Source organism: Musa acuminata, chromosome BXJ3-11 (genome assembly GCF_036884655.1).
Source record: "Musa acuminata AAA Group cultivar baxijiao chromosome BXJ3-11, Cavendish_Baxijiao_AAA, whole genome shotgun sequence".
Classification (NCBI taxonomy): Eukaryota; Viridiplantae; Streptophyta; class Magnoliopsida; order Zingiberales; family Musaceae; genus Musa; species Musa acuminata.
This window is the reverse complement of record NC_088359.1, coordinates 23,307,454-23,334,872: the sequence shown is the minus strand read 5'-3', so window position 1 is coordinate 23,334,872 and position 27,419 is coordinate 23,307,454. Positions and strand designations below refer to the sequence as shown.

Here is a 27,419-nt window from a genome sequence, read left to right as displayed (position 1 = left end):
TGCTCCCTAGATGTTTTAATTTTGACAGAACACTCGTATTACCAAATGCATACTTCCTCTTTGTTTTTATTTATTTATTTTCTTTTTATTTTGACAGAATGCACTAATGATTTCTTGTTGCTTGTGTTTCGAGTGCATATTTAGAGATGCCCAACCTCCTCCGTAGTACAATTGTGATGAAAATTACAAGTAATTAGACGACATAAAACCACGGAATGCTGTTCACTTATTTCGACAATCCATTCTGAAATTTATTATATGATAATATTTAGATGAAAAGTAGCATATATTGTATACCATGGCATGAACCAGTCACACGGTCTTGTGGCATTTCATCCGATGAAGGCCCTCAGTTATTCGCTGTGATCTCCTCCTTACCAGGTTGAGTTAGAAAGGGTTTGAAGGTCAACATGAGACCAACTAGCCCAAATATGTCCAAGACAAAGAAAACAATGTAGTCACCTGTAATCCAACATATAAATTAGTTCTGACTGAGATACTTCTATTAACACAAGAGCAAACAGATAAATTAGTCTGCAACTCTATGATGAAATTTTAAAACTCACCCTCTACAAGCCCGATATCCAATCAATTTAAACAAATATATCATGTGTAAAACATTGTAGAGCAGACCGATCAAAGATAGTCCCGGGTAAAGCCAGTAAATTAAGAGGTTCTTGGTATAATACGGATCCTCGAGTAGGTTGGCACCAGACATTGTTCAATTTCTTTGTCAACAATTTAGCTTGTGTGCGACTCTTACTGTACTTAAATCAAGGTATGCAATGTACCGTATCGATGTTTCGAGGTTGGCTCGGTACTGTTGAATCTCGTATTTTGATGATGAAACCACTTGATATGTGTTTATGTTTTAATTTGCGTTTTGAGTGATGCAGGATGCTTCGATCAGGATGAGACAATTAAAATAGGAAAAATCATGTTGTGCCGGAGGAACATGTCAGAAGATTGGACGTCGGGCCGGTGGATCAATCGATGTATCGACAAAAGGCTTCAGGCCGTGGACTTGGGCATCGGGCCAAGAAGAGCGGGTATTGTGCCAAGGATATCAGAGTTACGGAGTCAACTGGTCAATTGGGCAATAGGCCGCAGGAGAGGACGATGCGCCGAATAATCGGACGAAGCGTCGAGGGACCAATGACATGCCAGACAACTTAGTTAATTACTTAGGATTAATTGTCTTGATCAAAGTTTTGTTTTACATGTGCAGGATTAACTACGATGGAAGTAAGACATGCAGTAGGAGTTGCGTAGAGTCAAGACTATGATCACGTTGGGAGTTCGAGAGTTCGACGGAAGTCCGGACAGTCGTCGGAGGTTCTGCGGGAACAAATCCGAGAAGTCCAGGAGCTTGCCAAAGAAGCTTGTCGGAACTCGCCAAGTGGATCGTCGCAAGTCCAGGAGTTTGCCAGAAGTTCGTCGGAGCATCGTCGAAGGTTCGTCGGATGTTCGCTGAAAGTTCGCCGGAAGAAGCGATTGACGCACCGGAACAAGTTGCAGTAAATATCTTAAGAAATATCGTAGTTAGCATGTAGATTAAGTTAGGAATGAGAGGTGATCCCATTAACTTAATCTGGGGGCAATTGGGCCCTTGATAGACCCAAATTGGGCCGAATGGATCAACCCATTCGGACCAGAATTCTTGCCAGGCGGTGGCACCGCCCAGGAGATGGTCTCCCAGGAAAGCTGGATGGTGCAACCGCTCCAGTCAAGTGGTGGCACCGCCTAGGCTTAGTCTCCGAGTGAGACTGGGCGGTGCAACCGCTCCAGTCAAGCGGTGGCACCACCTGGGCTCAGTCTTCGAGCGAGACTAGGTGGTACAACTGCCCTTGTCAGGCGGTGGCATCGCCCAGAGGCTTAATCTCCGAGTTGCCAGGCGGTTGTACCGCCCCAGTCAGGAGGTAGTACCGCCAGGACCCCGAAAATCCGGGAAAAGATACTTTTGAGCTCCAAATTCAAATTAGTTTGAGGCCTATATAAACCCCACCCTTTCCTGCATGAAAGGACAACTAAAAGCACCGAAAATCCAATCTTACTCTATGATTTTTAGAGCTCAAAAGTGTTGTAAAGACTAGAAGTTCTCCTCCCTCTTTTCTTCCAAGTTTTGAGCCTTCAAGAGAGGAGAGAAATTCTGTAAGGGTTGTCTCCTAAGCTCGTTAAAAGGAGTGAAACTGTAAAAGAGTGGTTGGCCTTCGCCTATTGAAGGAAGGCCTCTAGTAGATGCCAGTGACCTCATCGGAGGAGGAAGCCGAAAGTGCATATAGGTCACGTTTGACCGAACCACTCTAAAATCTGGTTTGTATTTCCTTCGTGCTATTTATCTTGACTGCAAACGGCCTTCCTTACTTTACTTCAAATACGTTTCCGTAAGCTTTCAAAGTTATTATCTGTATGAAACGACTTTTACGTCGGAATCGGATTTCAACGTACGAACGCAGTTTTAATCGTCGAAAGTTGTCCGCTGCACTAATTCACACCCCCCCCCCCCCCCTCTTAGTGCTCTTGATCCTAACAATTGGTATCAGAGCCCGATATTTCTCATTTTAGATTTACACCCGAGAGAAATGACTCTTCATGGCTTTCAAAAGGGCTTATCGGTTGTTCGTCCACCGTTGTTTAATGGATTGAACTACACTTATTGGAAAACTCGAATGAGAGTTTTCTTGATTTCTATGAATTTGGATTTATGGAATATTGTTGAAAACGGTTATAACTTCCCTCTAAACCGATGAACGAATGGTCGGATTTGGAGAAGATGTATTTTTCTTTAAACGCAAAGGCTATGAATGCCTTATTTTGTGCTTTGGACAAAAATGAGTTCAATCGGATTTCTACGTGTGAAACGACTTTTGATATTTGACGAACACTTAAATCACGCACGAGGGAACTAGCAGAGTCAAAGACTCGAAAGTTAACATTTTATTCATGATTTTGAGCTTTTTTGAATACAACCAAGCGAGACTATAGGCGACATGTATACCCGTTTCATGGATGTCATTAATAACCTAAGAGTTCTTGGTAAATCTTTTCTGAATTTTGATCTCGTAAGCAAGATCTTAAGATCCCTTCCAAAAAGGTGGGATCCTAAAATAACCACAATACAAGAGATAAAAAATTTAAATGATTTTCCATTAGAAGAATTAATCGGATCATTAATGACCTATGAAATGACACTTTTGGAATATTTTGAACCCGATGAGCACTTGAACCACCTTCCAAAGAATAGGAAGGATTTGAAACTCTGGACAAATGAATACCACTTGAGCGATGACTCAAGTGATGAGGACAATGATGAACTTGAACTTCGAACACTAAATCTTAATAAGTTTATTAAAAAAAATCTAAAATAAATAATGAACTTGAACGGAGGAATATGCCAAAGAAGAGGAAGGCAACCAAGGATGAATCAAGAACTTCCAAATGTGAAACGACGAATTAGGTTTTGACGGGCTTCGACTACAAGGTAAGTAACTCAACTCTCTTGAATTATTTTGAAATTACTTGAAGTTTTTCATGAGTGCTTAATTTAGATAGTAGGAATTAAAAATAAAAAATTATTTTTCAAAAATTATATCATGTTTTTCTTTTTAGCATCTTTGAAAATTTAAAAATTTGATCATGAAAAGTATATTGCTAAGGTTTCATGCATGTTATGTTTTGAAATGTTGAATGATGTATGCAACATTAGGGATGATAATTATATGATATGTGATAATACTTAGGATTAATCCATGCATGTGTATCTTGATGATTTTATGTCATGCATGAGTTTTTGAAGTAAATGTTGATATGAAACTCTCATTTTAGATTAACATGCTTTTGGTCTAATCATTTTTATGATGAATTAAGATGACATTCTCATGACATATTAAGATGACATAGTGCATGTACATCTATGTATGAATTTCTTGATAGTCTTTTGATGATAGATGTGATATCATGATGTGTTTGGTCTTGACGGTTTCATGACGAAACTTATGTTTTGATTTTAAATGATGATACATGTTTTCACAAAAGACTTGAATACCCTCACATAAAATCAATTGTATGAAATGAAAATGAATTTTCTATCCTATTAAGATTAATGAATTTATTTTACCAATCTTGTGAATCTCATGAAAATAAACATGATGAATATTTTGAAAATAAATGAGTATATCATGCATTTGGTCTTAATGATTTCTCTTGAACATACTTTTCGAAATCATACTTGATGATGAATATCAAGATATTAAAAGGATGTTATCATGGAATCATACTTGATGATTTGTTTTATGAAATTTACCTTTCCATCTTAAATGTTGACACTTGTTTTATTAAAGGTAAATACATGCTTATAAGAAGCAAATCACATGAATAGAAATTTATAAAAATAAAATGCGATCCTCTATCTTATCGACTTTTCAATAAATCTATGCTTGTCATATATGAATTTATTGAATGTGACTTTGAGAATGATTTCGGATTTCACAAATGCTTGATTCATACTTATGACATGAGACACATTTTAAATATGAATCATGTTCAATGCTTCAACCATGTTATATCTCCCTTAATTCATTTTGTTCTCCTAGATTTATTTACTAAAGAGGAGAATCTTCCGAATGAATGAAATGATACAAATGAATCACTTATCGATATATCTTTTTGAAATATCTTTTTAATGTGATGTTGATAATTTGAGATGCCTGTTGGACTTCATGACATGAGATAATTGAATCCTTGACTTAATCTTTATATGGCCTGAAAATAGATGTTTAAAATCTTGTTTGATGAGTTGTTTTATAAGATTTTGCCTTTACATCTTGAACTTTCATACTTATCTTGATTTGGCATATAAAGACTAAAGCATGCTTAGATGAAAAAGAATCACTTAAAAATGCTTTTCCCATCTGATCGAGATTAATGATTTCATGATATTTTGTGAATCTTGAAATTGATTTTGATGACTTGATTACGAGTTTCAAGTTAACGATTTGATTTGAATGAGTTTTATCTAAATCATAATCTTGATCTTGCAAAATTGGAATCACAAATAATATCTTTTGGTATTCATAAATTGATACTCACAATATGAAAGTATTGGTATTCATAACTTTAATTTGATTGAAACATTGCATGCTTAAATTAATCATTCTCCTATGTTTCAAAAATTCTTTAAATGCCTTATGTGATGATTGAAAATTAATTTACTTTATGATGAATCACGAATCATGACTTGATCTATGATATTGATATATTTTAATCATGATCCTTAGTTGTATAATTCTTTTGCTCTATTAAAAAGATTTGTCGAATGAATCATGTCCTTCTTGAATTTTCTTGATATCATGACATGATTTTGTAATATGGCTTGCATAATGATTAAAATTTTTTAGCCATTGATTTCTCCCTTCTTTTCGATAATGATAAAGGGGGAGTTAGTTGCATATTTCAAAGGAAGGAAAATTTGCTAACTCGATCATTTCATTAAAAGAACTTGCTATCATGAATAGTACCAATGAATTGTAAATCTGGCAATCTAAAGAGAAGCAAAGAATTGTTATCTTGAAAGAAGCAAAAAATACAAAACTTAGAAAACTTACGATATAATTGCTCTTGCCATGCTTTGTATCAAAAATAGGTTGATATCCTTAAAAGCATCGCATTAAATTTTTTAGTTTATCGCAATGTATCACATGTATCGTAAATTTTGAAAATTGTTATCATGTTTAACAATTGATGTCTTTCATGACATGATTTCTTTGTATTGTTGTCTTGTATGTATCATGTGATGATTAAAATATTGATTGATGCAAATTCATAGTTTATGTAAAAGTCTAAATCATTGGTTCCTCTCCTTCTTTTCGACAAAAACAAAGGGGAGAAAGCTTTTGCTAGTTAGAACATGCAAAGAAAAGCAAAGTGCAATCTTGCATAAGAAGCAAGTGTTGAATTGCCTATGATTGAACCTAAGAATCTTGCTATGCTTTTGTGCTTATATGTTGTGATGAAAATCTAGCTTCATGTTACAAAAACTTACATATATTTTAAAATAGCTAGAGCTACTTCTCCTTTTGTTGATGACAAAGGGGGAGAAATATATGAATTGATGCTATAAGTGCCATATTTGAATTTGAATTATGTTAAGATATCAAAAGAAGCTTACATCGAAATATATGGTAAATTGATGATCGAAATGCTATGATTGCTATATGCCATGCTTACATAATGTTAATATATCAAGAACTTATATTGTAATTTTACTTGCTGATATCCTGCCATGTGATGAAATACTACGATTTGTTGCTAAAATGATGCAAGCAATACTTATGCTTTTTATTATGATGTATGTGATGTATTGCATATGATGTGAATCATGATTAAAATTACCTTAATTTGAATTCAAGGTTTATCTCAATTATGAAATTTTGAAATAAGAATGATTACTCACATTTGTCATGATTTAGAAATTGATATAAAGGGTCTTCCCTTCTTTAGAAAGGGTCTTCCCTTCTTTTTAACAATGACTAAGGGGGAGATAGCTAGCTTGCACAATTCAAGAAGAAAGCAAAAATTGCACTTCTCAAAAGAGAAGAAATTGCTATATTGAATATCACCGAGAATTGCTAGCTTGAAATCTCAAGAAAATACAAAAATGTGCTATCATGCCTATCTCAAGTAAAGCAAATATGCCAACTTGCATATCTTTGAATTTGCTAGCTTGTATATTGTAAAACTTGCATATTTCAAGAAGCAAGAGTTGCTTTCTTGAACATATCTAAATTGCTAGCTTCCATGTTCTAAAATATTGTAACATTGTTAGCTTGCATGATGTAGAATTTGCTATCATGAACATTACCAAAAGTGCTATCTTGTATGCTGTAAAACTTGCATATCTAAAACTTGATAGCTTGAATATTCTAAGCATGATGTAACACTTGCTAAATTTTCTAGCTTCAAAATTGCATGATGATAAAACTTGATATTATGTTTTTCATGCAATAAGTTGAATTAATACTACAAACACAAGAATAGTTGGACTTCTCCTTTTTGTTGATGACAAAGGGGAGAAGTATGATGTTATGCATAAGTTTATACATAAGTTCATGATGACGTGTTGCAAGTATTTATGATGAATATTGCAATGACTTGAATTCAGTTTGAATTCAAAGTTCTATGACATATTGATAGGGGGAGTTTGTTTAAACTCTGGGAGTTAAGTTTAACTCTGTCATCAAGTGGTTGTCATCATAAAAAAGGGGGAGATTGTTGAATCTCGTATTTTGATGATGAAACCACTTGATATGTGTTTATGTTTTAATCTGTGTTTTGAGTGACGTAGGATGCTTCGATCAGGATGAGACAATTAAAGCAGGAAAAATCATGTTGTGCCGGAGGAACATGTCAGAAGATTGGACATCGGGCCGGTGGATCGGTCAACGTATCGACAGAAGGCTTCAGGTCGTGGACTCGGGCATATAGGCCGCAGGAGAGGATGATGCACCGAATAATCGGACGAAGCGTCGAGGGACCAATGACATGCCGGACAACTTGATTAATTGCTTAGGATTAATTGTCTCGATCGAAGTTTTGTTTTACATGTGCAGGATTAACTACGATGGAAGTAAGGCATGCAGCAGGAGTTGCGCCAGAGTCAAGACTATGATCACGTTGGGAGTTCGAGAGTTCGACAGAAGTCCGGACGGTCGTCGGAGGTTCTACGGGAACAAATCCGAGAAGTCTAGGAGTTTGCTAAAGAAGCTCGTCGGAACTCACCAAGTGGATCATCACAAGTCCAGGAGTTTGCCGGAAGTCCGCCGGAGCATCGCCGAAGGTTCATCGGATGTTCGCCGGAAGTTTGCCGGAAGCTCGCTGGAAGAAGTGATTGACGCACCGGAGCAAGTTGCAGTAAATGTCTTAAGAAATATCGTAGTTAACATGTAGATTAAGTTAGGAATGAGAGGTGATCCCATTAACTTAATCTGGTGGCAATTGGGCCCTTGATAGACCCAAATTGGGCCGAATGGGTCAACTCATTCGGACCAGAATTCCTGCCAAGCGGTGGCACCACCAGGGTCGGCAGTGGCACCACCCAGGAGATGGTCTCCCAGGAAAGCTGGGCGGTGCAACCGCTCCAGTCAAGCGGTGGCACCGCCTGGGCTCAGTCTCCGAGCGAGACTAAGCGGTGCAGCCGCCCCAGTCAAGCGGTGGCACCGCTTGGGCTTAGTCTATGAGCGAGACTGGGCATTGCAACCGCTCCAGTCAGGCGGTGGCACCACTTGGGCTCAGTCTCCGAGCGAGACTGGGCGGTGCAACCGCCCCTGTCAGGCGGTGGCACCGCCCAGAGGCTCAGTCTCTTAGCTGCCAAGCGGTTGTACCGCCCCAATCATGAGGTAGTACCGTCAGGACCCCGGACGGTCCGCGTACTGATATGTCGTCGGACCGGTACATACCGCCCGTATCGAGCGATACCATTCGGTATTGCATATTATAATTTAAATAATCTTATAGCTTGCCTACACAAAGGGACTAAAATTTTTATTTAAAGTACACTTGTTTCAATCAACAAACTCGTGGAGCTTTTTTTCTGGTGGCAAATAAAACAGCCTCATCAGAGGTTCGAAGTACCATTTTATTGGAGACATAACACTGTCGCTTACTAGGAACAAGTCATACCTGATAAAATAGAAGCACCTTGATGGTTCTGTGCCCATGAAAATCTGAAATATAACCAACACCAAAAAAGAAAACAGCATAAATATTTGGGTTATTGCAGGAGATGTACCAAGGGTCATGAACATTTAGAAGTAGCAATTTTGTATGATATGCTGGAAAACTAAGCTTGAAGAGCTGTCTGATATGATCTAAGATCTTAATATATGAAATTTCTAGATATTGGGATTAGTTTTTTTATATGTCCAAAACTAAAATAATTATGTTAAGAGCATTTTAATTTTATCCTCATCTGTTAATTTGAAATGTAGATCATGTTTCATCTCTACTTTTCAAAATTTAATCTTAGACGTCATATCTATCAACACTTTGAGCAAGAGTTCTTCTAGGAGAACATCAGATATTTTATTCAATCTATGCCTGCTTGGTGCATCTCATGTTTTATCACAACACATGCGGATTTGATGTTCCACGGAATCGGCAAAGCAATATTCCAAAGCTGCACTGCTACTACTGCATGGATGAAAGTTAAATATTTCTTCTAGAAACGATGCCCAGATTCCAAAATATGGTTTTTCTTTGCTGACTAAAGAAATAGACAACATGCCTAGTCAAAATAATATACAACTCAGCTAACATGCACTGATAGAGTTTGATGTGCTGGCCAATATATGCATCATCATCTATGTGTGCATCATCTGAATGGGCATGCATTTATGGCAGACAGATCAGTGATAAGCATTGTCCATTTACATCTAATATACCAACAGTAATAATTAGTTAATTATATCACGCACCAAAATTTTTAGAATATAATTTCTGGAAAGCACAACGAGGATCACATTCTTATAATTACTTAATATTCTTGAAGGCAATATAGTAAGAAATCACATCCCAAACAATTTTTATCATCGAATAAGAGAAGTGCAACGAACTATGTATGTCAAGATTGAATCCTATGTAAATCGTATCAACTTCGGGCGACCTTGTTCTTTCTTGTGCTTTCCCAACTAAAACCATGGTATCCTTCCTCAACTAGCCAAAATTACTCACCACAGTGGAATTTTAGGTTAGAAATACAAATGTTTATTCAATTACTTGGAATCTGAGATTCTTACTTTTCTTCCAATATCAAGAACTCCTAAGATCCAATGTTCTTTTTTGCGCCTTGTCTAGCATTACTTTCGCATTTCCATCACATCTCCTACTTGTATCTTTATGACTCAATTCCCTAGGCTTATTGTTATTTTACTTAAGCTTCTCAATCTCGAAATGTATTGGCACCTATCAAATGCTAATTCTGCTGGTACACTTATCAAATGTTTTAACTAAAATGATTTGTAACCAGCCAATTTGGAAATTATATATCATTAATTGAGTAGCCATTCTGCAGTCCTAAATGACTCACTTGAATTTGTAACCAGCCTCTTCAGCACACAGGGGAAGAGAGGTTGAAAGGCTACAGTTTCTTGTATAAGCTTAAAAAGAAAAGAGAGATGAATATGTTTAAAGCATAATGAAGCCAAAAAATGCTAGCATAGTAATCTATTTAATTGTCAGTTTTCTGGCAAGTTCAGAAATAAAATCAATTTGAAAGCATTAATGGATTATAACACTTTTCTAAATAACTGGATCCATAAAGGATGGGTGTAAATCATTTTATGACATTTGGACCTTGACACTACATTCCATGTGGAACTGACCTCGCTCTTGATGACCAAAGTCTGCACCACCTTAGGGAATTATGATTGTTATGCAAGAACCAGCTGGGACTAACCAAAAGGACTATTTCAGGCATAAAATCATTCTAGCAAAAACCAAATACATCATTAAGCATTAATCTCATATAAACATATCTCATAGAACTTCTAACTCATTTATATTTGATTTCATGCAACTGCCATTTTTCTTATTTTAATATTTTACTTTTTTTTCTTATGCTTCGACCTAGAAAAGAGGCTAGAACACTCTAATGCATTCTGATGAATTAATAAATTGAGTTCTTTTCCTATATTATTTTTTCAATGGAATCTCCACGTGCGAGACGTTTATCCTACGAGTTTTTTTCTTAAGTCAGAGAGAGTATAATGAATATATATATATTTTACTATCTTGACATTATTACGAGGGCAGCCTTAGTACAATGGTAAGATTGCACATCTACAACATAAAAAATCAGGATTTGAGTCACATAAATAGTCTCTTTAAATATTAAACGTAAGATAAACCCTACATTGGTGTGAGCCTCATGCACTTGGTTTACATCAGATTTGGTATTAGAGCTTTTGAGTTAGCCAAGTTATTTAATCATCAAAATCGATTCATACATCAATTATATGAACTCGAGGCGAGTTCCTATGCAACAAAAGTGTATGATACGAAACCAATTCAATATTATCGCTTATTGAATAAATTTAATTAATCTAGAGGTATTTTGCATATGTTATAAGTTGCCACATAATAATATCTAGATAAAAACAAATAAAAAAATTCAAACTTGATTAAAGATTATAATCAAGAATGAAAGTCTATCAATATAGAAGATCTTAAAGAATCATCTAAATGAAGATAAAAGATTATCAATCAAAAATATCATCAAAAACAAAAGATTATTCTTCAAATTAGATTAAAAATAATATCTACTTCAAAGGAAAAAGAGATTATATATTTGACTCATAATTTTATTTATTTCTATATTTTTCTTTTTTTTCTTATACTTCAACACATAAAAAGGGCAAGAACACTATAAGATCAGAGGATGAATGAAAATCTTTATGTTCGAGAGGTATGGAGGTCGAGATCTTCATCTTGGGAGTTCACTCTTTGAGCAATAATTATTTTTTTTTCTATTATCTTATCATTATTATCATTCTTTTCCTTTTTTTCTCATCCTCAATTATAAAAAAAAAAATCTGTTGCTACTTATCTTACATCAAACAGTAACATAATAGGATCTAGTCTACAGAATTGCTGCCCATATTCCATATATTTGACCATTTGAGAAGGATAGAAAGAACATCCTTGGTGTTCTTCTATCAGATTTGGGCTTCTCCTCGCAAGATCCAATATGAATATACTATCATAGTATCATATTAGCCAACAACAATTGTGGATAACTTTTGAAGAAAAAAGCTACAGATAACTTTCTACAGATGTTCCTCAATCATAACTACCAACAAATTTGACCTTTTCCAAATTCCAAAACACAAGTCAACTATTACACTTCCAGATGTTTTTATGAAAATTGTTTAGGTTTACTAATAAATAAATATAGATCGAATTACTTTCATTCGTCCCCAAGAGCCACGTCAATGTGCATCCAGAAAGGCCATTAACAAACATTTTTGTGAGAACTTCCATGTTTAACACATTACAAGGGCTAACATAATTTGGTTTAGCAGTAACTCAAAATCAATGAATACATGGAACCATGAGGCAATACCAGATTTTTTTCTAGGACTGGCTTTAACTGTTTAAAAGGCATAAAAACAAAGAGACTCAATTGTGTAAGCATTCCTTATCTACACCAAGGGAAGCAAGCATTCCTTATTTTAGGACTCCGAACTACAAAAAACATAGGATACTTACAAAGTTCCAGCACCTGCTGGAGCAACAGCTTTAAACAGGGATAGAGCAGTCACAGCCATCCCATTTGCAGCACCTCTTTTATGTTGAGACTGCCAATAAGGTGTTTTTGGTCAATATAATTATGTTCTCCACAGTTCATTTTGTCTAAATTAACATATCAATCAAGTAGAGAAATTAGAAATTACCACAGCGTTGTTCATAAGAATATTCAATCCAATGGTGATGGTTGACTGAGTACATCAAACAGATGCAAATTAGAACATTTCTTAACAAGTAGCAGGCAGGACCAATTTACCTTTCTAATAAAAACAGTTTCAACTTTCAACCATTGTTCTGAATCAACACCAAGAAGTTACACACACATTCAATGTTGCACGAGACAAGGGAATGCAAACGGCACTGTATATCCAGATGCAGTTGAGGATATTGATGCTTATTATGGAGATAAATTATGGAGCAATGGAGGTTGATAACTTAATTTTTTTCACAAATTTAATCTGGAAATGAAAGATAACCACTTTGGTCCAAGGTTGTTTATCTTTAATAAAGCTGCAGAATACAGTGTGTTCTTAATTTTGACAGATATATTGAAGGTAAAAGGTAGATCCTACGTGAGAGAAATAAGATCAATTAAGAAGATGGGTCAAATTGATATGCAGCTGCAGCCAACATATAGTCAGTTAGAAATGTGCCAGTGCAAAGTCTGATAAGCTTTTTGATGCTTTGGCCACAAGTAACACAATAAAAAACACTCACCCACTTTACAAGCAATAAAAATGGTTGAGTTAAGACTGGTACTCACAGAGAAAATGCTCCTCAATAAAGATGCACAATTTACTGTCAATTTCAAGTCAAGTCCAGATAGCTTTGCCATAAATGGGTAACTTGCAAGCAATGGTATCGATAGCACCTACAAACAAGTGCATAGAATCACATAAGAAAAGGCAAATTGATCATAATATCAAAGGAATAGAAAACGGGGAAAAGGAAGTCCGTAGCATACCGCGACCACACGGGTGAAATTAATTGGTCCCAGATGTTTTGCAATACATGGGAAAAAAACTAATTGATAAACCAGAAGGCTGATACCTAATACCAAATGTTAAGCAGCATCAGATTCTGTAATGATAACTTTAAAAATGGATAGAAAAGATGCTTAAAGAATAGTACTAACAGTCATGCATGTATCCACATTGAAGTCCATGGCATGCCTACTAAATTCATTCATCATAAAAAAGTCAGTCAATTTCATTGAAATCATCTTCATGTCACAGCTTAACTGATAAGACTATATTTGATAGGCAAAGAAGCCAAGACATGAAATCAGTACAATCTCAAGAGGCTCTAGTCAAAATCAAGTGCATATGGGAATGCAATGATCAGGCTTTGGTCAACATAATTCAAGTTTTATCTCATATCTGGCTAGCACCGTAATCAGCTTTTTATTATTTGACTGATTAAGCAGCCTACTAGATCTGAAAAGAAAGTATTCATGGTCCAGTAATCTTGTTTAACCAGTGGAATATAAATTTACATTAATTATCCAGTTAACAATATGCAGCTTTATAGTTGATAAAATAATACATATATCTTCCTTTTGCAAATTTCATCTGAGTCTTCGCAAACAGAAGGCAATTATCCAAGTTGACAACATCAGATAGATACCGAGGGGAACTTCAATAAGACAAAGAAGTAGTAATCAATGGTATATGTAAATAAGAAGAGGCAATCAAAATTTAAGTAAAATCTGTACAGCCTTCACTGCAAAAGCCCTTTTCTCTCTGACCAAGAGGCTGCAGAGCAGTTAATATTTAATTATTTAACCTCATATATCAGTCATCTAAAAAATTTTAAGAATTGAGGTACCCGAGATTGCGAGCACCGATCCAACTTCCTGAGATGAAAAGCCAAGTCCTCCATAACTTTTATTGCTCACAGCCCATAGAGAGAATATCTGTAAACAGATGATGACAACCAAAGAAAAGTGAAGCAGGGAGGGAAAAAATTATATTTCAATGGAAGCACCAGCACTTTCTTTAAAAGAACACAAAATCACCAAATATTAGCAAAAAAAATTTCCATAAATACAACTACTTGTGAAAGAACATCCTAGTCAAAGGTCATATGAACTCCATACTAATGGTAGGACATTATTCACATAAGCATGACAGTTGAACTTTTAGACAGAATAATGCAACTCTATGAGATGCTGAAAATGTGACATCAATTAAAAGTACTACAATTGTGTGATCAAATATACAGTATTACCTCAGTATAAGCTGTACTTTGAAGTCCAAAAATACAATACAGAACAATTGATGACCTCAACAGCCTATTCCTCAATATACTTTGTTCAGAGAACCATCTTCTTTGTTTAGTTTCTCTACCATATCCTTTCAAGTTAGGACAATGTGGTGGTGCCTCCATGACTTCAATAGGTTCATACTCCAGGCTACATTCACTGTGCATGTGTATAGTTTCCTAGAAAACAAAAAGATTTTAGAAAAAATAGATTTAATGCAGTAGGTTCTCTGGTTTAATTAATTGAAACAAAAGAAATTAAATCTTCTTATGCACTTTACTGATTCAGTTTTTGTCATGCCTATGTAGGATTTGTTGGGACCTGAATGAGATTTGTCAACATGAGCTATCCATACTGTTTATGACTTGTTTCTATAAAAAGAATGAACTTGAATGGAAATATTTTTTTGCTTAAATAGAGACAACAAATGTTGTTTTGTGGCACAGAACATGTACCAATAGCTTGTTGACGCAGCACAATTTTGTATTGTGCCTATTAATATGATTTTGTACCATACTCATCAGTGTACATAAAAAACTGGCACACCAATTATAACCCACGACACCCCTAGCTCAAGTCGGCATTGTACATGCTGATACTATTAGGATCTTAATGGTACTAAGAACGGGGATGAATTAGTATTATGGTAAATTTAAACCGACATTAAAATTTGATCGAGAAAACCAATTATAGAGTGTGAGTAAGAACAGCATGTAAAGTGAATGATCATGAGCAAAAGTCACAGGCAAGAGAAAGGATGCAAATCAATCTATAATGGTTTAGTCTTCTTGACCTATGTCCACTCCTAATTCCTCTTCCCTCGACGCCATCAACTTTTATTACTGATCTTTTTCTAATAGATGAAGATCAACTATCCTTATTATAACTTTCTCCTTTTTCAGGCTTTTTAGAGAATCTTCACATTTACTCTTTTACTAGAAACCTCTCACTTGTAACACTTAGTATCACAATGATACTTAAGAGAAAGGAGACTCAAATAATCCTCAAAGAGAGAGATACAACAATTCAGAATTGATGCTCCATCAATCAAGCTCAAGTAGGATATTTATAGCTCTCCCAAAATGCTTCTAAAATAAAGTCAAAACTCAAATTCCTAATATTTAGATAGAACAGTATTCCTGAAATTCAAATTCCTCAAGAATTCCTAAACGATACATTATTCACCTCTTTTGTATTATTTTTTGCTGACTAATAATGGTGAAGTAGAATGTTATAATGAAGCAATTCACATTGAAGATTCAATCAATTGGGAGCCTACAATGAAAGACATGATGGACTCACTCATGTCAAATCAGACATGGGAGTTGACTGAAGTCACCGAACTACCTAAAAGAAAAAAATCTTTACCTGACAAGTGAGGTTATACGATCTAAGAAAAACTTGGTGGTTAAAGGATTTCAGCATAAAGAATGCATCGACTACATTGAGATTTTCTTTCCAGTAATGAAGTTAACAACTATTTAATTAATATTAAAAATTATAGTCGTAGAGAATTTACATGTTGAATAGTTAGATGTAAAGACAAGTTTTCATCATGGTGATTTGAAGGAAAAAATTTATATGAGACAATCGTAGGGCTTCATGATAATAGACAAAGAAAGCATGGCGTGTAAGCTAAGGAAGAGTTTGTACGAGCTGAAATGGACTCCAAACACAGTGATACAAGAAGTTGGATGATTACACGAGTAGCAATGGTTTTACAAAATTTAAAGTGAGAACTGTCAAAAAATTTTGCAAGTTCAAACATGCAAGAGATAAAAAAATTTAAAGTGGGAATTGTCAAAAAAAAATTTGCAATGAAAGATTTGAGCGCTATGACATAGAGTCTTGGAATGAGAATTACCAGAGTCAAGCGAGCAGGTACTTTGAGACTATCATAAGCATACTAGATTAATAAAGTATTATCTTGATTCAACATGAAAAATGCCAAACCAATGAGCAGCCCTTTAGTTGACCATTTCAAACTTTCAAAAGAACAGTCACTGAAGACTGAGGAAGAACGAGGACATGTGCAGAAAGTTCCTTATGCCTCGACTATTGGAAGTTTGATATTTACTATGGTTTGTACTTAGGCTAGACATCGCACAACTAGTGGGAGTGGTGAGTAGATACATGAATAACCTTGACAAGATGCATTAGGAAAGCAATCAAATGGATCCTTAAATATCTACAAGGTACCACACAGATGATACTCTATTTTAAAGGTGAACTGACATTAGAAGGTTATATTTGTTGAATCTCGGATTTTGATGATGAAACCAATTGATAGTGTTTATCTGATCTGCGTTTTGAGTGATGCAGGAAGCTTCGATCAGGGAGAGACAATTAAAACAGAAAGAATCATGTTAGGCCGGAGTGGAACATGTCAGAAGATTGGACGTCGAGCCGGAGGATCGGTCGACGTATCGACAGAAGGCCTTGGGCCATGAGATCGGGCATCGAGCCAAGAAGAGTGAAAATTATGCTAAGGAAATCGGAGTTGCGGAGGTCAACTGGCCGATTGGGCAATAGGCCACATGAGAGGACGATGCGCCGAAGAATCGAATGAGGCGTCGATGAACCAATGATATGCCGGACAACATTTGATTAGCTTAGTAATAATTGTCTAGATCGAAGTAGATTTTAAGTGTGTAGGATTAACTACGATAGCGATCAAGGCATAAAGCAAAATGAAGTCCTGGAGTCCAGAACGAGATTTCTTTGGGAGTTCGAGAGTTCATCGAAAGTTCTACCGGAATTGACTGAGAAGTCCAGGAGCTTGCCAAAGAAGCTCATCGAAACTCGCCAAGAAGATCGTCGTGAAGTCCAGGAGCTTGCTGAGAGTCTATTGGAATATTGCCAAGAGATCGTCGGAAGTTCATCGGAAGAAACCTAGACTTACCGGACTTATTTAGCTTAGTGTATGCCTTATAATTCGTAGTTAGCACATAATTGGGTTGGAATTAGGCTAACTCAATTAGGGGCTAATTGGGCCCAAGTTTGGGCTGTGTTGGGCCAAGTGAAAGGCCCAAACAGGTGGTACCGTCAGTGGCTCAATCTACGAGGCATAGTCTCCGAGATTGTATTAGGTGATGGTACCGCTAGACTGGGCGGTGGTACCGCCCAATGTTGGTGTTGCAGGCGGTGGTACCACCTAGCACAGGCAGTATTATTGCCAGTACCTTGAAAACCGGGGATGAGACATTTTTAGGCTCCAAGTTTGAATCCACTTGAGGCCTATAAATACCCCTCTCATCCTTGGTTAACACACACAAGAATTGAGAGCAAAAAAGAAGAAAAACTCTATTGTGCTCTTGTGAGAACTCCTCTAAAAGCTCTAAGTGTTAGTGTAGCTTAAGAGAGGAGTAAGTGGGGGTGTAAAGGTTCTCTCCCGAGCCTGCAAAAGGATAATAGAGTCGTAAGAATGAGGTTGATCTTCGCCTATTGAAGAAAGATCGTTGGTGGATGCCGGTGGCCTCGACGAACGAGGAATCGATAGAGTGGATGTAGGTCACGACGACCGAATCACAATAAATCGGTTTGCATTTCTGTTTTATTATTTACCTTTATTGTAATCTACTTTACATTACAAACTGATTTCTTACTCTCACTACGCTCTCATACGCTTTCAAGTTAACATCTTTCGAGATCAGTTTTAATTGTACAAAAAGATTTTTTGAACCGACGTAATTTTTTCGCTACACTAATTCACTCCCCCTTCTTCATGCCAACTCAATCCTAATAGTTGGTATCAGAGCCATGTTATTTCATGTTTGGTTTAACACCCAAGAGAAATGTCTATTTTTGGCTTTCAAGAGGGCTTTTCTATCATTTGTCCTCTCATGTTCAATAGGATGAACTACATATATTGGAAAACTCGAATGAGAATTTTCTTATTTTTGTTGAATTTGATTTTAAGAAGTCTTCCAAACCAATAAACGAATGAAATGATTTGGAAAAGAAGACTTTCTTTTTAAATGCTAAGGCTATGAATGTCTTGTTTTGTGCCTTAGACAAAAATGAATTTAATCGTATTTCTATTTATGAAATGACTTTTGATATTTGACACACACTCGAAATCACTCACGAAGGCACAAAAAGAGTTAAAGAGTCTAAAGTCAATCTTTTAATGCATGATTTTGAACTATTTCGAATGAAGCCAAGCGAAACCATTGTTGACATGTACACTCATTTTACGGATGTCGTCAATGACTTAAAAGCTCTTCGCAAATGTTTTTCGAATTTTGAACTTGTTAATAAAGTTTTACGATCTCTTTCTAAAAATTGGGATCCTAAAGTAACGGCTATTCAAGAGGCCAAGGATTTGAATAATTTTCCTCTCGAAGAACTTATCGGGTCTTTGATGACCTACGAAATGACTTATGTGGCACATGACGAACTTGAGAACAACTTTCGAAAAAACATGAAGAATTTTGTACTTAGAATAAAAAGAGACCACTCGAGCGAAAGCTCAAGTGATGATGAACTTGAACTTCTCACAACAAAGTTTAAAAAGTTTATGAATCAAGAATCAAAGAATAAAAACAAACTTAAAAGGAACACATCTACTTACTATGAATGCAAAAAGTCAAGTCACTCCAAAGATGAGTATATTAAACTGAACAAGAAGTTGCCAAAGAATGAATCGAGCACCTCCCAAGACGAGGAGCATACCAACAAGGGCAAGGTGGTGAACTGAGCTTTGACGGCTTTCGTCAATGAGGTAAACAACTCAAACGAAACCCCTTTACTTTATTTCAAAATTACATGATGCTTTTTATGAGTTATTTTTAAATTTAAAATAAATAAAAATAAAAAATTATTGGGATCATGCTAGCTATTTTCAAAATGATAATGACAATTGCATGTTTTATGAAAATATAATAAAATATTAGATATAAATCTAATGCTTGTACACCAAATAAGATTAACTTATGTATGTTCTTAAGAAGCAATAATGTATATTTTGATGATTTTTATATAGCTTTTCGATTTTGATTAAAGATGCCTTATATTCAATAAAACCATGCTTAATGATTTAATAATGTATAATGATCATGCTTAATGAATTTGTATTTCGAAATTATGCATAATGATTCTTGTGATTTATGGATTACTGATATTTGTCATAATGAAAGTTGCTTTTTCGGTTTTAAACAAGATAGATGGTTTTTATATGAAAAACTTGAGCATACTTATATGAAATCAAGTACATAAAATGAAACACATAAAAAGAAAAATGTATTATCATTGAAATTAAAATGATAAATTAAATCTCTTGTTTAAAGAAGCCCAATGTTTAATGTGTTATATTTTTTGTTATGATGATTTTGATGATGAAATTTGTTTTTCCGGTTTAAACGATGATATTCCTTTATATTCTTGAAGTATATCTCATCATCAAATTTTTCTTGTTATCCTTCATATGATGATATGAAATTATGCAATACTCATGATATTATGTTGATACATACAAATGAGAAGTTATGATCATGCATGGTAGGATGTAATGTAATTTGATAAATTGATACCATCATGATGTGAAATATCTATGATTTAGAATGATGCATACAATACTTATGACTTTATTATCATGATGTATTGCATATGATGTGAATCATGATTAAGATTGCTTTGACTTGAATTCAATTTAAATTCAAGGTTTATCTCAATTATGGCATATTGCAATAAAAATAACACTTTAACTTTATCATAATTTAAAAATTGATATAAAGGAAAATGAATTGCACCATTGTTTTATTATTCCCCTAATTTTGTCAATAACAAAGGGGGAGAAAGAATTACTAGTGTGCATATCTCAAAAGAGAAAGATTTGCTAGCTTGTACAATTCAAAATGATGCAAAAACATGCTAGGTTGCTTATCTCAAAAGAGAAGCAAATATTACTAACTTGCATATTTCAAAAAAGAAAAATTACTTTCTTGGACATCTCAAATATTGCTAGCTTACATTTTCTAAAATGATATAAAAATTTGCTAGCTTGCATGATGTAAAACTTGCTAGAATTGCTAACTTGAACATTGCAAAGGAAGTAAAAATTATACTTCTCAAAAGAGAAAAAAGAACTCACTAGCTTGCATATTCTAATGTGATAGGAAATTTGTTAAATTCCAAGCTTATATCTCTAAATCATTAAAGTTGCACTTCTCCTTTTTTTTTGTTGATAACAAAAGGGGATAAGGTATGATGATAATCATGCATAGGATGATATACTTGAATATTTTAATTATGTATAATTTTATGATGACATGTTGCTTGGATTTTTGAATTCAAGAGTTCCATTAATATGATATATTGATATAGAGAGTTAAGGTTAACTCCGTTATCAATTGGTTGTCATCATCAAAAAATGGGAGATTGTTGAATCTCGGATTTTGATAATGAAACCAATTGATAGTGTTTATCTAATCTACATTTTGAGTGGCACAGGAAGCTTCGATCATGGAAAGACAATTAAAGCAGAAAGAGATAATTAAAGCAGGAAGAATTATGTTGGGTCGGAGTAAAACATGTCAAAAGATTGGACGTCGAGCTAGAGGATCGATGGACGTATCGATAGAAGGCCTCGGGCCATGGAATCGAGCATCGGGCCAAGAAGAGCAAAAATTACGCTAAGGAAATCGGAGTTGCAGAGGTCAACTGGCCGATTGGGCAATAGGCCACAAGAGAGGACGATGCGTCGAAGAATCGAATGAGGCGTCGATGAACCAATGACATGTCGAACAACATTTGATTAGCTTAGTAATAATTGTCTAGATCGAAGTAGGTTTTAAGTGTGTAGAATTAACTACGATAGCGATCAAACATAAAGCAAAATGAAGTCCTGGAGTCAAGAACGAGATTTCATTGGGAGTTTGAGAGTTCGTCGGAAGTTCTACCGGAATTGACCAAGAAATCCAAGAGTTTTCCAAAGAAGCTCATCGAAACTCACCAAGAAGATCGTTGTAAAGTCCAGGAGCTTATCGGGAGTCCATTGGAACATTATCGAGAGATCGTCGGAAGTTCGCCGGAAGATCGCCAGAAGAAACCTAAACTTACCGGACTTATTTAGCTTAGTGTATGCCTTAAAATTTGTAGTTAGCATATAATTGGGTTAGAATTGGGCCAACTCAATTAGGGGCCAATTGGGTCCAAGTTTGGGCTATGTTGGGCCAAGTGAAAGGCCCAAACAGTGACCCAACATGTGGCACCATCGGTAGCTCAGTCTATGAGGCATAGTCTCCGAGACTGTGTCAGGCGGTGGTACCGCCAGACTGGGCGGTGGTATCGCCCACTGTCAGGCGGTGGTACTACTAGTCTGGGTGGTGGTACCGCCCAGACACAATCTTCTAGGTTTTGGTACTACCAGACTGGGCAGTGGTACCACCCAGTGTCAGTGCTACAGGTGGTGGTACCATCAGTACCCCGAAAATCGGGGATGAGACATTTTTAGGTTCCAAGTTTGAATCTACTTAAGGTCTATAAATACCCCTCTCATCCCTGGTTAAAACACACAAGAATTAAGAGCAAAAAAGAAGAAAAACTCTATTGTAATCTTATGAGAACTCTTCTAAAAACTCTAAATGTTAGTGTAGTTTAAGAGAGGAATAAGTGGGGGTGTAAAGGTTCCCTCCTGAGCAAGGATAATAGAGTTGTAAGAAAGAGGTTGATCTTCACCTATTGAACAAAAATCGTTAGTGGATGCCGATAGCCTCGATGGAATAGGAATTGGTAGAGTAGATATAGGTCACGATGACCGAACCACTATAAATCGGTTTGCATTTTTGTTTTGCTATTTACCTTTATTGCAATCTACTTTACATTACAAATTGATTTCTTACTCTCACTACGCTCTCATACACTTTCAAGTTAACATCTTCCAAGATCGATTTTAATTGTACGAAAAGATTTTTCGAACCGACGTAATGTTTTCGCTGCACTAATTCACCCCCTCTTAGTGTCGACTCAATCCTAACAATATTGATATAGACTTAATTGGAAACAATGACAACCGAAAGAGCATTACATATACTCTTGGAGGTACAAGCGAGATGTCACGAACAAACTTCTAAATAGGATGTTTGATCTTATGTATGTCCGTATCTTTTGGTATGTTCATGCTTTGCACAGCATATAGAGGGATAGTCGAAGGCTTAATAGTCCTATTTTAGTTGGGTTTGGTGGCTGCTTTAGGCTTGTAAATAAAGATTATGTTATGTGGACACTTGTGAGAGATATTCAGTCTGTAGTGGACAATTTTGACCCTTTGTTGTGCAACTGTTCAAAGCTTATAAAGTCTGTTTGTAATTTGTATTGTCTATGAAGTATTTCCTGGAATGTTTGCTTGTGGATCCCGAGTGAGGTGCTTTCTCTAACTCGTTTTCTCTTTTGTAGGTCCTAAGGGACCATGGGAGGATTCGGGGAGGCTGGTCTTTGCGGACGGACATGCAAGGGAGCCGCACGACTTAGACAAAGCCAGTTAAGTCTGTGACAATAAGATAAGTTTCTCAACCATAGAAAATTGTTGCTTCCTCCACTGCTAAGGCTAAATATGTCGTGATACCTGAACCCATGAAGGAGATGATTTGGCTTCAATAATTATTGGAAGAACTTGATAAGAAATAGAAGGAAATTATCCTGTATTCAGACAGTTGGAGTGTCATTCAATTAGCAAAAAAATTTATCTTTTCAAACTAGAACATAGCATATCTCAATGAAGCATCGCTTCACTTGGTCACTCCTAGAAGACAAAGCTCTTAAGCTTGAGAAGATTCAAGGAAATCAGAACCCTACTGATATGTTGACCAAGACAATGACCATTGATAAACTAAAGTTGTATTCAGCTTCGGTTGGCCTGCACGTGTAAGGGACATGCTGAGCTACTGCATTAATCAAGTATAAAGACATGATTGAAATTAGTCTTCAAGTGGGAGATTATTAGAAGTCATCTTTGACTTGGCAAAAGTATTGTTAAAAGTCCTCCCTTGACTTGGTAAAAACGATTGTAATCACTTCTCTGATTTGTGGCTATAAATTAGGGGCTATTTAGATTAGTTGGTTACATGTGATGTCTCTCCTTGGTGTGCACACTATAAATAGAGAGGAGCTCTCTTGAGAAGGATGTGTGTGTGATGGGAGTAGCGGTAGAAGTTGCTGAGACTCTAAAATAATAGTGGCTAGAGTTTGTGAAGCTGGTGAGGACTAATTGTAAGCACTTATAATTCTTTTCCTACGGTGAATATCTATAGTGGCTCCATGGACATAGCCTAGATTGGGTAAACCACCCAATCTGTCTTCGTTTGTGTTTTATTTCTTTTGCTTCCTTGAATATGATATCAGGAGATTTGTTTCTCCTAACCGTTGTGACAAGGTTTAGCTAAAATTTTTTAAGTCCTAAGATATATACTGTTCATATTTAAAATAAAAGATGGAAGATAAAGATTAACTACCATTGTACTTCCTAATACAAGTGATTCTAAACCATCATAGAGTAAGTTTAGGAACCAACCAAAAAGTTCCATATCAATTTTCATCTACTGTAGCCTACTAGTCAAATCAAGGCAAATAAAATTGTTATCTTTTTGCTGATCATAACTGAAAGAATGACACTCTGAAGTAGAATTCTCCTTTGCCATTGGTCCTGCACATTACCTGGAAGCACTTGGAAAGGGCATGATTTGGCAAGGAGTAGCTAGTGGCAACATACTTTTCAAGTTGAATGATAAAGAAGAAGTAAAAAGAAGAATGATACAACAATAAGACTGTTCATGACGAAAAATGCAAATCAAAAACCTCTTTTGATTACTGCTGGAATAAAAGCACATACCGGAAGCCATAAGCAGACTATAAATGCAGCAACTGAAAACAGTGATATGCAGAGGCAGGGTAAGAAGTAAGGAAACCTACAGTTGTGAATAGAAATGTATCTTAGCACAAGTTATAGTATGTGAACCAAGATACATATACTCATGAGTTTACCTCCCAAATAACCACTCCCTAGCAAATATGCTTGGATATTTCTCTGCAGGCTGATAACAGAAGCATCAATTTTCAATATAATAGGATGTTAACATCATGCAGTAGGTGACTTTTAGATGCATGGTATACAGTACTGAATGGTACCGCTCGGTACGGACGGTACGTACCGATCCGACGACATATCGGCATGCGGATCGTCCGGTACCGCTACAATTCTACAGTATTACATTGTAGTAGTATTACAGAGCTACAGTATTATAATGTAGCGGTGCTACAGTATTACAGTAATAAAGAAAATATATAAAATTATTCGGTACGCCCTGGTGTATCTCTCGGTACATCGGTATCATACCATATAGTATCGAGCCACCCTTGAAATATCGGTATGGTACGGTATTACGTACCTTGATTAGATATATATATAAATTTTAGATTTTTGAAAAAAAAATTGCTATTGATCTCTAGTGGAGTCGATAGATCCTGTAGGTCTCTCTTAGATGCTTATCAACTTATAGGACACAGATCTAGTCCTCGCATGGTATGTGCAATGTCATGTGCTAATCTTCTCGATCAGTGCAAGTGATGTGCATGAACATGCACACAATTACTGTATACGGACAAGGTACCTAGACAGGTGCATGCCCAATGTGATACCTGGCCTGGATGGTTTGTGCCTATAACAGAGGGCAATATGGCCATCTTGGACAATTCTTATTTATATTCAGTATTTCATAGAAGTAGATTACCTGTGCAAGAAAACCACCAATAGCTGGACCAAAGATCAAACCCATGGCCCATGATGTATCAACCTAGAATTCATTTGAAATTAAAATTGCTGTTACAAATTCGAGAAAGCAAGCCTGGTCAACAGGAAAGAAGGGAACGAGGGAACAGACATATATGGAGCATCTTACAATTGATAATCCTAGAGCTTGATACTCTTTTCGGCAGACTTCCGAAGCATAAGCCTAGATTTCATTCAAAGCACAAGCTCGTAATGAAGCCAGAGCAAATATCAGGACAAAACTTGAAGATTTACTTGACTATCGATATTAGAAAATTAATTACCTGTATTGGACCAAGTAATCCACTTAAGAGTCCAAGAAGTAATCTTGTCGCGATTGCCATCCAGTAACTTTTGCTGAGCCCAAATAACGTGTTAAATACAATTCTGCAATCGATCAGGAGACAAGACCAGATCAGGACACCGAAAAAGCAACACCGAGCAAAGATCGAGGGTGATCTCATTCCATGTGGATTTTGTTCTGACAATAAATGGTAAACAAACTATCAAAAAATCATATATTACATTGCAAACAGACTGATCATTATAACTGGTTTCCTTCCATAACGATCAGCCACCATTCCCCAGAATATTGAAGTCAAAGATCTTCCCAACATAAATGCCGATCCTTCAAAGAAATATATAATAAAACAAGTTATCAGTGCGCAGTCCCAGTGACAGTTGTGCTGATTTTTTTCATCATCACGTAGTGCTATCATGTCAATTTTAGTCAAATAATGTGGCAAAAGGTACTCACCAACGAAACCTGCAAAAAAACCAATATCTTGTGCTCGTTTGGCTATATTCAAGTCACGTATCTGCAAGAATCACAGTAAACGGCCAACAGCAGAAAGCCATTGGGATTGCAGAAAGTAATCTAAGACAGCTGAGAGATGCATTAAGATCCACAAACTTAAGATTCCAGATCACGCTGAATGGTACCATGAAGTACAAGAACGGATACAATGACGATATCGGTAATGCTGAAAGTTCAACAAGGACAAAAAAAGAAAAAAATTAGAGAACATGCAGAAGATAAGGCAATGAACTATTAGCAACAAAGAATTTCCACAGGATATTACTGTTTTAAACTTATTCATCATTGTAGGATAAAAGTGGATGAGAGAAAAGAAAATAATCAGAAGATATTGCAAAAGTCGAATCATTCTTGAGTGATGCTTTCTATAGCGGGGACCGTCAGAAGTTCATGTCCATCAAACATTTGTTTCGGAATGCAACTAACACAACGAAATGCAAATACTTGTAGTTGTTGTCTCTCAGAAGTACTCGACTAATCTAGTGTGATTTCACGTTCCACTTCTGAAATTGTTATAAAATGATTGCACCTAATGCCGTCGACAAACATCCCTAATGAGTCGATCGAGAGATTGTATGCCCTACCATTTAGAAATAACTATTAAGCGACAATCGCTACATGAATTTTCTAAATTCAAAAACAGAAAATGAAAGGAAGTGGGTTCCGAGGTGCGGTTGAGTCGTACCGGAGCAGAGGGCGACGATCCATATGAAGAAGAACTCACGGAAGGGAATCCCGAGATGGAGTTGGTTCCGCCGGTCCTGCTTGCATCCGGGGCAGTTCTCGTGGAAGAACGCCTCCTTGCTCGGTTCCAACAACGGCGTGGTCGGGTCCGCCATTGAGGATGCGACACGACTCAGCCCGATAAGAGGAGAGAGAGGAATGGCTCCCGGAATACTTTTACCCAACTCCAAACAGAAGAAAGTATCGATCGACCGAGGAGAACTATTGATTCGAACGTCGGCTCGAGAGGATGCCGATGGCGGAGAAGTATTGATGGAGTGAGATCGAAGAGGACTGATGCGGTGCCAAACACGAAAATACAAAAGAAGGGAAGAAGGACCCTAAACGTGTTTGAACGCTCCTTTCCACGTTGCTGGTCGGCGGAGTAGTCTGAAACGGGGGGGGAGACGGGTTCGCGCTGTTAGCGTCCTTATCAAGGTCGCCGCGCGTGAATCAACCAACCTTCTAGTTAAGGGCCCTTTCTACCTTCGACGATGAACAGGGAAGAAGAAAGCCATCCCGGTGACAGTGGAAGAAGGCTTTTCTCCTCGTCT

The 27,419-nt window shown here is 36.3% G+C and overlaps 1 protein-coding gene across 2 annotated transcripts; it reads right to left on the bottom strand.

Moving 5' to 3' along the window:
• Positions 1 to 246: 246 nt before the first annotated feature.
• Positions 247 to 27,298, bottom strand: LOC135583386 (probable peptide/nitrate transporter At3g43790). Of its 2 annotated transcripts, XM_065174163.1 has the most exons (17): positions 26,828 to 27,298; positions 26,268 to 26,308; positions 26,083 to 26,143; positions 25,851 to 25,953; positions 25,610 to 25,712; positions 25,456 to 25,509; positions 25,288 to 25,350; positions 24,542 to 24,591; positions 24,390 to 24,465; positions 14,530 to 14,742; positions 14,128 to 14,215; positions 13,265 to 13,350; positions 13,064 to 13,171; positions 12,447 to 12,491; positions 12,262 to 12,350; positions 8,677 to 8,720; positions 248 to 462 (listed from the first exon to the last, which is right to left on the bottom strand). In XM_065174163.1, exons 1-17 carry the CDS (start codon positions 26,979 to 26,981, stop codon positions 350 to 352), a joined length of 1,491 nt encoding a protein of 496 aa, XP_065030235.1. In that variant the 5' UTR covers positions 26,982 to 27,298; the 3' UTR covers positions 248 to 349. The 2 variants fall into 2 exon arrangements, with proteins under 2 accessions (XP_065030236.1, XP_065030235.1); XM_065174164.1 differs by lacking the exon at positions 14,530 to 14,742 and having other exon boundaries at positions 247 to 462; positions 26,828 to 27,125.
• Between the last annotated feature and the right edge of the window lie 121 nt (positions 27,299 to 27,419).

Bases quoted from the DNA above. Each gene is read 5' to 3' on its own strand.
- LOC135583386 (XM_065174163.1), bottom strand. From the start codon at position 26,981: ATGGCGGACCCGACCACGCCGTTGTTGGAACCGAGCAAGGAGGCGTTC. The intron at 26,144-26,267 runs GTACCATTCAGC...TGATTCTTGCAG, and splicing joins ATCCGTTCTTGTACTTCATG to ATACGTGACTTGAATATAGC. The intron at 25,954-26,082 runs GTGAGTACCTTT...ATTTCTTTGAAG, and splicing joins TTTTTTTGCAGGTTTCGTTG to GATCGGCATTTATGTTGGGA.